General features: G+C 32.2%; 1 protein-coding gene across 1 annotated transcript; it reads right to left on the reverse strand.

Moving 5' to 3' along the window:
• Positions 1–11121: 11121 nt before the first annotated feature.
• Positions 11122–11448, reverse strand: LOC125845780 (flowering-promoting factor 1-like). Its single transcript, XM_049525308.1, has one exon. It carries the CDS (start codon positions 11446–11448, stop codon positions 11122–11124), a length of 327 nt encoding a protein of 108 aa, XP_049381265.1.
• Between the last annotated feature and the right edge of the window lie 309 nt (positions 11449–11757).

Raw genomic sequence — 11757 nt, forward strand, 5'->3', positions numbered from 1 at the left:
ATAAAATATAAAAATAATAATTAAATGGTTTAAAACATAAAATTTAATATTTTTAATTTGAGGACACTATAGTATTCAAAAGTATTTTCAATTTTCAAATATTATAAAGAACTATTTTTTGTTTAAATAAGGTATTTTAATATTATCGCGCGAAGCGCGAAGGAGTTCACTAGTTTTAGAATAAAATGTAATTTTATATTAAATAAAGAATTTGAAAAATTAAATATTATATCACATGAAAATTATATAAAATGATTATTTAGAAAAAAATGAAGGAGAAATGATATATACTATGAAATAAGAAAATAAGAATGAAATAGGGATAATAATATAATATTGAGAAGAAAGAAAAAGATTTTTTTTAGAGAGTAAATTAAATAGATAATTGGGTTGGAGTTGATTGTTTGAAAAAAAATAGAGAACTCTATATTTGAAGAGTAAATAGAGTATAGGATTGGAGATGCCCTTACATCCCCAAAATGCATGATTGTTAAAATAAATAGCGATCGTTTATAACCCCACAAAATGCGTGTATGAAATTGATTAAAACTAATAACGGAGGTTTACAACCCCCCAAAATGAAACAAATAACCGCCGCAAATTTGTTGTGGCAGTCTTCAAAAGAACGCCGCAAAGCGATAGCGGCAGAGGCTCGCAATTGCGAGAGTTTCAGAAACCGTTGCCACAACAGTTAGCGAGGGTGAGTAACCCCGTAATTTGCCATTTTAAGTCCCTCTAATTGACATCATTTTTTAGTGTTTATTGACAATAACCTCTTACTTTTTTAATTGGTTTTGAAGAGTAATTTGAGTGTTATTAGTTGTTAATATCTATTTGAGTTGGGTCCAACAATAAGGGGTGCTAATTAGTCTGTTAAACCATTAGCTTGTCTTCTTTCTTAACCTTAATCCTTAATCTATAAATACACCATTATGATTTTACAAAAAAAATCATATTAGTTAATGGCTAGGGTTTACAAGAGAAAAATACGCTTTGCATCCCCTAAATGGCATATATATGTCGTGGAAACATGGAGATTCATCCATCTTGTGAGGATTTTCAATGAACGGTGACGCGAGTCGTAGATATTACTTTAGATCCGCTTTTACTATGGAGAAATTTGTAAGTCTCCTAAATTAGTATCTACGATTAAAATACTACATAAATAACATTTTCTTTATCCTAATTTATATAGTACATTTTCTTTAATCTTTTTAAAAAAGAATATCATTTTCTTAACAATTAAAAATAACTAAATTTTAAAATTATATGATTACACTTAATGAAATAATTTATAATGAAGTATCTAAAATTTATTTTGATGATAAAAGAATTTAAAATTTAATAATGTAAGGCAAGTAATATAAAAAAGAAAGGTGTTTCTAGTGTGGAAAGTGTAAAAGATATTTGAAAGTGACCACATTTGACATGCCCTATCTAGAATGATGAATGAGAAGATACTAGTATGTCCCACGTGCAAACACCCTCAAATGTAATAGAGGTCAATTTCTGATGACATGTGGCCTATGATAAAGGGTGATATCCACTTCACGTGAACTCCCCTCTCCTCTTGTTTTGTTTGCTCCACTATGTAAGGGGACCTCTCTCTCTCTCTCTTTCTATTTCTTATCCATTAATTAAAATTGGCAAAAGAAAAATATATTTTTTGTTCCCGACATGCCAAACTGATCAAATGTACTTTCTATCATTCGGAGGAACATGCATGTCTCTTCATTATTACATTATAAGTAGTTACAAACATGCATGATTAATTAATTAATTAATTAATTAATTAAATTTTTATGTATTTACCATATTTCGAACTCATGGTTTTCATCATGTATAATCCCTATGAATGACGGGAATTGTCCTAAAGTGGCCATAGCGTTGATTGCTCTCCTTGTTCTATCGTATGGGCAAATTATCTTAACAAAAGCCTTCTGTTGTATTCTTGTAATGAAAAAGTTTTAACTAATATTGCTAGTAAGTAGAGGAAAATGAGATGTACAATAAAAAGATAAGGTACTACTTGATTATATATTTTTTTAAAACCCGCAATCGTGTGAATGTTTCCCTCACACGGTCTCATTGGATTTGTTCCAGTTATCAAACAAATCTTGGTTGGATCAGTTGCAGCATGATTTCTATGGGGATTGTTAGTATGAATACAGTTGCTTCTTTTGACCATGTTTAAGAAACATATATATATATATATATATATATATATATAGGTGAATAAGCAATCTCCTATCTGTTAACATGTCAGTTATATATATATATATAAAGGAGAATAAACAACCTCCTATCCGTCAACATGTCAATTATTTGAAATTGACATTTAATTTGAGGTTATTTTAGTTCGTTTATGTTTTTTCAAAGCTGCTTATTGCTTTTCTATAACACATGTAGTAAGCTCATCCAAAGTAAGCTCTTTTTCCATTACTTTGATGTTACTTTAATTATTACTAAGCCAATGAAACATGTCAAACCCATTTGTATGTCAATTGGGTTTTTGTCATTTACTAATAATTTTTCATTTTATTACTTTTATTTATTTATTTTAATAACTTATAATTATTTTTATTGAATGCTCACTAAAGAATCTTCTATATCAAGTGATTTTTTTGGTTGATCAAAATAATTGAATTGTTTAAAGTCTAAGATGGATGTTTGAATTTTTTTTCCATATTTACCCTTTTTTCTAATGAAATTTTATACATTTTAGGAGACTAGTTTTTCGACACGTGCGTTGCACGTGATTACCAATTCAGAAAATATATATTATAGTAAATAGTATTGTTTATTTAAGTGAATATTTGAATTATAAGCTTTGCACAAAATCATATTGCAGATTTTTTTGTGAATGTTCAATGTGGATCATTATATATATCTCTTATTCACGCGAACCTATGAAGATGGTCAATGAAAAATTTTATTAGCTAAATGCATATATTTATTTCAATTTGCTAAGGTTCAATCATGTAATTGGCCGTATCTCAATAATATTACCTTATAGACGATATTTGTTGTGTATTTTTCTTGTCATTTAACCAGATGTGTTTGCACGTGTATTTCACATTAAACTGTTCAAATGTCATATGAACATGTGAAGAGAACAACTACATTTTATTTTTTAGAACTAATTTAAAATAATATATTTTGAAGTTAGAATTAAATAATATATTTTAAAGTTAGAAGATCTTGTTAACTTGATAGTACATTTGTGATATATATAAAACTTTAATTTAAATACAAATACCTACCTATATATATATATATGAGTTTTTCTTCGTCTAAAATACTGTAATATTAAGAAGTAGTAAATAAGTAAAACAAAAAGGCAATGTTTATATAGTAATAACTATTTTGAAGCAAACTTCCTAACATTCTAAATCACATTGATAAATAAAGTCATTATTTTGTCTTGAAGATCAAAAGAACAAATTGTGACCATTCTCTAACTCTTGAGAAGTTTAATAATTTTGAAAAAATATGTTCAAAGGCATATATTTACGTACATCAAATGAGAAATTGTTAAAAAAAACAAAATGAATTTAGACTACATCATGTTAACTTTATATATTGGAACATTACATACTAATGTATATATTATGCAAATTGATGGCCTTTCGGTAGTGCCAATCTAGAAGTTCATCAGTCAACAACTCTGAGGAAACAAAACAAGGCAACTTACTCAACTATCAAAGATCACTATGAAAAGGGGAGGTAAAGACAACCACATTTTGACAATAATAATGACGGTGTGTTCCTTCACAAACAGTTAAAAAAGAGGAGAAAATGTGAAGGTACAAAATGCAACGTAGAGACACCAGAGAAATATTGAGTGAAGAAAAAGGATAGATACATTTCCTGTAATCCCCATAATAAAATTTCTCCTCTTTTTGCTTAATTCTTCTATTGTTGGTAGAACATTGAAGCATATCATTAAAGGGGAGTTAACACCACAACCATGTACTTAGCAAGTTACAAATGGACCACTATTAACAATTGATTTAATTTTGATATGATAAATTATTGCAGAAAAGGCAGCACCAGGCTGTCATACAACTAATGACACAAGTAATACACCAACGAACATTTTCTTTTTTCACCAAAAAGAAATCTTTCTTTCCACTCACAAACTCGACAGTAATCAGCTTATACAAAAAGCAAATGAATCACTTACAACCTTATTCGAACTAACTCAATGACAATAAATCTCATGAAATCTTTTAAGATGCAAGAAGAAGAATAAGAGTAGAAGATTAAAAAAAATTGTGGTTGAAAAAAATGAGAGGAAGTCCCTCTATTTATAGTCAACAAAGGGTGGTATGAACAAGTATTTTTGTGTCTTATCGTAAAAGTCATGACCTTTTGAGAAGTCACAACCCTTTGGAAAAGTCACAACTTATTGAAAAAGTCAAAATTCATTGGAAAAGTCACAACTCATCGAAAAATCACAACCCTTCAAAAAAGATCACAACTTATCAGAAAAGTCACAACTCATCGAAAAAGTCACAACCTAAGTTAGGGATATAATAGTAATTTAACATTTAAGTTAGGAGTTCATGCTTTTAAATTAATATAGATAAATTGCACTAGGTATAGAGTTATATTTATGATTTCATAAAAAACAATAGTGGAAAATATAGTTTAAATTACATCCTTAAATGTTTTTCTTAATAAGTGTACATTGCTTCACAAATTTAGTTAATATGAAATAGAGTAAATACTATTTTTACCATTAAATAATTGCATAAAGTGTAATAATTAAATTTAAATTTTCAAAATAACATTAATAAAATAAAATCATAACAAAATTAATTTGACTTAACAAAATAATTAGTATAATTTATTTTGAGTAAATCTCTTTTGATAGAGGAGTGAAAATAAAAATCTAATTGACATGAAAAAAAATATAAAGATTAGCTTAGTCGAATAGAGCTTTAGTAATTAATTTTAGTTAGTAACTTTTTTATAAGTGTGTTGCATTGCACTTGATAGTAGATACTATAAGATTTAAATTGTCAACACGTATAAGTTTAAAAGAATTTTTTTAACTCATTTAAATTAGTATCACTTAAGAAAAAGGTTAGCTTTATTTTGAACGATAATAATTTTGACCAACAAAATTATAATTTTTTTATTAATAAACTCAATTTATAATTTTTATATTTAACATAATACTACCCTTTTACTAGTATATATACATATTATTGAGTTAGTTAGTTAACTGATTAGTTGATATGTTCACGTCATCATCACTAGTTAGTTAGTTTGTTAGAGCAAGTTGTAGTTAGACCAATATAAATAGAATGTACTCAATTGTAATAGTTAATTCAATTGATTCAATACAAGAAAAGTAGTTTCTCTTTCGTTTTCTCTCATACTCCTTCAATGGAGTTTCTGTAGTTCTTCAGCATATTAGCTGAATTCCTTATTCTTGATTATCAATTTCTCATGGTATCAGATCCTTGTCGCTCTTTCTAGATTCGTCGTCTCTGTTTTTCGGTAGTGTCATTTTGTCTTTCAGTTGCAGCTGTTTAAAGGCTCATCAGATCTTGCAGCAATGGTGGAAGTTACAGATCCCAATACTAGTTCTACAGGAAGCAATGTTATCGATGTAAGTAATCCTCTTTACATTCATCCATCTGATGGTCCCAGCCTACCTCTTGTTCAGGTTGTATTTGATGGAATCGGTTATAGGTCTTGGAGGAGAAGTGTAATGAGATCCCTCTCTGTGAAGAACAAGTTAGGATTCATTAATGGTGAGTGTAAGAAGCCTGCATCCAATTCTCCTCAATATCGACAATGGGAAAGATGTGATAATATGGTCACATCTTGGATTCTTAGGTCTCTTGGAAAAGAAATTGTTGATAGTGTAAAGTATATTTCTGATGCCTTAGAATTGTGGAAGGAGTTGGAAGACAGATATGATTAAACAAATGGGGATAAGTTGTTCCAGATTCAAAAGGAAATCAATGATTTGAGTCAAGGTGTGCTTGACGTGATTGTGTATTATACCAGGATGAAGAAGCTGTGGGAAGAATTGAACAATCTCAGTGCTAAATATCAATGTAGTTGTGTGTGTAACTATGGGGGAAAAAAGAACATACATAAGGCAGAGCAGGATAGGAGACTCATTCAATTCCTTATGGGATTGAATGAGGTGTATACTGTAATCAGGGGTAGTATATTAATGATGAATCCCTTGCCATCTATGGCCCAAGCCTTTGCTTTATTAGTTCAGGAAGAAAAACAAAGGGAATTCAAGCCAAATAACCAAACGTTTGCAGAGGCATCAACGAATTCTTCTATGCATGTTAACTCATCAGGATTTTCAAGTGGAAGACAACAACATTTCATGACTAATTTCTCTCCCACCAATAACTACACTGGCAAACCAAGATTATTCAGCGATCATTGTAAGAAGCCAGGTCACACTAAAGAGAGGTGCTACAAGCTGCATGGTTATCCTCAGGCTAGTACCACTGGGAATGGACAAGGTAATAATGGATATAACAACCAAGACAGGTATAACAATAATTAGAGGCCACAATACAATAATCAGTTTCACAGATCTGCTAGGGAAAAGGGATAACAACAAATGCTTTTGGGATAGATACTGAATTTAACATAGAAAACACTGTTGAATCCTCCAATTCTGGTCCCAATCTTACCAAGGATTAGTATGGACAACTCCTCAATTTGCTACAACATTTCCAGATGGGATATGCAGGAGAAGCTGCTGAAGATCAGCTTGTGAGTGGTGTTGCAAATTTTGCAGGTATGATAGCTTGTAACTCATCTGTTGATTTTGACAAACTTTCATGTGGGTGCTTCAAATCAATGACTGACTTATGGATACTAGACTCAGGGGCCACACATCACATGACCTACAATAAGAACAATCTTTCTGATATCATTTTCTTACCATATCCTTTGTTAGTTAGCTTGCCTAATGGATACAAAGTAAAAGTAATTGAGATTGGAAATGTGAACCTTACATCAAAGATCACATTGCATAAAGTTCTTTTCATTCTATCATTCAAATATAACTTGATTTCCATCAAGTCTTTAGCACTTCATCTTAAATGTCTTGTTTTTTTCTCTAATTCCTCTTGTATACTGCAAGGCCCTTCAGTGAAGAGGCCTCTGGAAATTGGTAGAGTACAAGATGGACTTTATCTACTTTGCTCAACCTGTCTGAAAAAAGGCTGCTCCAACACTTCTTTGAAAACCTCAAGTCAATGTGCTAGTCTGCATAGTACTGCTGAAGGCTATAATGCCCTTTGCCTACTGTTTCTTCTTCTTCTTCTTCTTCTTCTTCTTCCATCTGTAATGAACATTACTCATAATGAAAATAATTTTGTTTCAATACCTAGTCTATCTCATTCTTCTAGTTTGTCTCATGAAGTTAATACCAATACAAACCTCTTGTGGCACCACAGACTTGGACATGTTCCTTTTGCAAAAATGAAGAATATACCCTCTATTCCTGTGAAGTTCTCCCCTAAGCAACCCTTTACCTGTGCCATATGCCCCATGGTAAGGCAAAATAGATTGCCATTTCCCACCAGGACTGATAAAACTATCAAGATTTTTGAGCTACTCCATGTGGACTTATGGGGACCATATCATGTGGCAACCCACGATAATTTTAGATATTTCATCACCTTAGTTGATGATTTTAGCAGATCCACTTGGACTCACTTGTTAAGCTGCAAGAGTAATGCATTGCACATTATCAAATCATTTGTCAATATGGTTGAGACTCAATTCAAAACCACCATAAAAACCATAAAGACAGATAATGGACTAGAATTTGTAAACCAAGAATCCACCATCTTCTTTCAATCAAAAGGAATTATTCACCAAAAATCATGTCCTTACACACCACAACAAAATGGTGTAGTAGAAAGAAAACACAAATATCTTCTAGAAACTGTCATGACACTCCTTTTCTAATCCAAACTACCTATTAAGTATTAGGGAGAATGTATACTCACATCAACCTTCATCATTAACAGACTTCCCTTTGTTGTTCTTAAGAACAAATGCCCTTTTTCTTTACTGTATAACCAAGAGCCTCAACATTCTCAAATGAGAAGTTTTGGATGCCTATGTTATCCTACCATTCCCAAACCCCATAGAACCAAGTTTGATCCAAGAGCAACCCCACATGTGTTTGTAGGTTATCTATTTGGGATAAAAGGTTATAGAGTACTAAGTCTGGCTTCTAACAAAATTTCTGTGTCTAGGGATGTTATATTTCATGAGACAATCTTCCCTTTCTCTATGACTCAATCATCTTCCCCTGTGGTAGATGGTCATGTTCCTGTTTTTGATTATCTCACTCCTACAATTGTTCTTTCTGATAACATTTAGAGTAATCCTGAATCTAATAATGATAATACATAATGTGATCCTGATCATGCAGACACTACGGTTACACCTGAGTTACCACCACCATCTGTTATAAAGTCTGCCAGAATACACAATCACCAGCCTATCTAAATGATTATCTATGCAATATACCTCATTCCACAGCTACATTACCACCTCTTTCACTACATACATCATTTTCTAACCACCATCATATTGCCTCTAAGCTTCTGTATCTTGATAGCCAGTCACTTGTATTGAGCATGTCACATGAAAGTGAGTCATCTTCATATGATATAGCAGCTATGGATCCTGTATGGCAGGCATCCATGACACAAGAACTATCTTCCCTACATGATAATAATACTTGGGATCTCATGCCTCTACCCCTTGGAAGGAAAGCTATTGGGTGTAGATGGGTATATAAGATCAAACACAGAGCTGATGGTAGCATAGAAAGGTACAAAGATAGGTTGGTTGTTAAGGGTTATACTCCGCATTATGGAGTTGACAACACATAGACTTTTTCACCTGTTATTAAGATGACTACTGTGAGAGCTCTAGTTGCCATTGTTGTAAAGAAACACTGGAACATTTATCAATTGGATGTGAATAATGCCTTTCTCCATGGGGAGTTAGATGAAGAGGTTTACATGGATATTCCACCAGGGTTGGATATTCAGACTAAAAGATTAGTTTGTAAGCTCAATAAGTCATTATATGGTCTAAAGCAGGCTAGTAGGCAATGGTATGCTAAGTTATCAGATGCCCTCAGTTCCAGGGGATACACTCATTCCTTAAATGACTACTCTCTATTTTATAAAAAAAAATGGCTCATCTACTGTCTTCATATCCTTTTGACTGGTACTGATCTTGAAGAAATTGATAGTCTCAAAGTCTTTCTCCATAATCAATTCAGAATTAAAGATCTGGGGAAACTGCATTATTTCTTGGGGTTGGAGATCCTTTACACTGAAGCTGGATTACTTATTTCACAAAGGAAGTTTGTGCTTGATCTTCTAAAAAAGTACCATTGTTCTGAACTTTCCAGCCTCTCCTCACCACTAGATGTGACAGCCAAGCTCAAGACAAATGAGGGGAAGCATATTTCTGATCCCAGTGCATACAAAAAATTAATTGGGAAGCTTAATTTCTTAACTAATACCAGACTAGATATTGCTTATGGAGTTCATCACCTTAGTCAGTTCATGCAAGACCCTAGAGAACCACATATGAAAGCAGCATACCACATGCTGAGGTATCTCAAGAAGGATCCCACCTTAGGATTGCTTATGACATCTACTGATGATTACAATGCACATGCTTTTTGTGATTCAGATTGGGGTGCTTGTCCTGATTCCAGAAAGTCCATCACAGGGTATATTGTGCTGCTTGGTTCCAGTCCTATAAGCTGGAAATCTAAGAAATATGAAACTATATCTCTTTCCTCAGCTGAGGCTGAATATAGATCCCTTCAAAAGGTGGTTGGAGAGTTGGTTTGGTTAGACAGACTATTTGAAGAGCTTACTATTCCTAGAAGCAGACCTTTTCCTATCTTTTGTGACAGTCAATTAGCTCTACGGATTGCCAGAAATCCTGTGTTTCATGAAAGGACCAAACACATTGAGATTGATTGTCATTTTGTGCGAACCAAGTACAAGAAGGTCTTATATCACTGCATCACATTGGAACTCATGACCAACTGGCTGACGTCCTTACTAAGGCTCTTACAGGAGTCAAACATTCAGTAGTTTTGGACAAGTTGGTTGTGTTGGTCACACCTCCAACTTGAGGGGGGGGGGGTATTGAGTTAGTTAGTTAACTGATTAGTTGATATGTCCACATCATCATCACTAGTTAGTTAGTTTGTTAGAGCAAGTTATAGATAGATCAATATAAATAGAATGTACTCAGTTGTAATAGTTAATTCAATTGATTCAATACAAGAAAAGTAGTTTCTCTTTCATTTTCTCTCATACTCCTTCAATGGAGTTTCTGTAGTTCTTCAGCATATTAACTGAATCCCTTATTCTTGATCATCAATTTCTCACATATATATACTAGTAAAAGGGTAGAAAATATATTAATTGATCATATCAGGCATTTGACAGTTTCTCTTGCGTTTGCAAATGAGCAAATATATATGCAGATATTTCGACAACTACTTTTAAGCGTTTAGTAACGGTGTTGTAATAATAATTTGATAGAAAATAATATTGAACTATCACAGCGCAATAGATTTTTTTAAATATGTTTTATAATTGTGTTAAAATTCAATGGAAGCAAAACAAGGAAAGAGGGGTGATATGGACAAAAATTTATACAAAAAATTTGGATCTATGATTGGACAACCTGTACTCATCATCAATCATTAGATGTCTTATCCAACATCAACACAAAGTTATATATAGATGTACATTCAACTTCTCAACAATTGACCCTTTGAAATATTTTAGTTTTGAGATCCTTATCTATCATGAATTCTTACCAATTTTGGTCAATATTGTTATGAATTATGTTGAGATTTTCATAGTAAAATATGGATGGTAAGTAGATAATTACAAATATGAAGGGAGAAAGCAAAGAGAGAAGCTATAAGTTTTATTCCACAACCATTTGTTGAAGCAAGCGTATATAAAGATATAAAATAACCTAGTCATTTTAGAATGTATATATGCCTCGATGGGGGCAAAAAGAAAAGGCAAATTAAAGCTAACCCTAGCTTTATATATATAGTTAAAGGACATCTCTGACATGGAAAACGTTAGGATTTTTAACGACAATGTCGTACATGTGAATGGAGTTGAACTTGTTGAAATTTTTAGGAAGTGAAATCAAGTCTATGGAAGAATGCTTGTGGAATTGAAAAAGTTGAGCATCACCTCCGTAATACCTTTCCCATCCCAAACCATTTAGAATTCTTTCAAGACAACAATAGGATGATACCACTTGCTCACTTGCTAAGTGTATCAAAACCTTTCTTCTTCTTTTACCTTCATCGTCTCCTGACCCATTTTCTACCAAACGAAAAACTCCATTCTTGAATACCCAAACTCCAGACATAATTACTTCTTTTTTCTTATTATTACAACTTATATAAATGCATGGAAATGGAGAAACATTTCCACCCTATTTATACAAGTCTCATATATAGCTTTATTCTAGAATCTACATATTGTACTTGCTGGGCCCAACCTTTCCTTTCTTAAAATTCCAACACACCCATCCCCTATTTATTAGATATTATTTTAAGTCAAAGTGTCACAACTAAAAGTGATCCGAGGGAGGGAGTATTAAGCTTTTAAATTTATGACTACTAATCATTGAAAATTATCAATTCTAATTACCAAAAAAATATTATTTATTTATTTT

This window comes from Solanum stenotomum, chromosome 11, assembly GCF_019186545.1.
Source record: "Solanum stenotomum isolate F172 chromosome 11, ASM1918654v1, whole genome shotgun sequence".
NCBI lineage: Eukaryota > Viridiplantae > Streptophyta > Magnoliopsida > Solanales > Solanaceae > Solanum > Solanum stenotomum.

Excerpts from the sequence above, each read along its gene's own strand:
- LOC125845780 (XM_049525308.1), bottom strand. The coding sequence starts at position 11,448 with ATGTCTGGAGTTTGGGTATTCAAGAATGGAGTTTTTCGTTTGGTAGAA.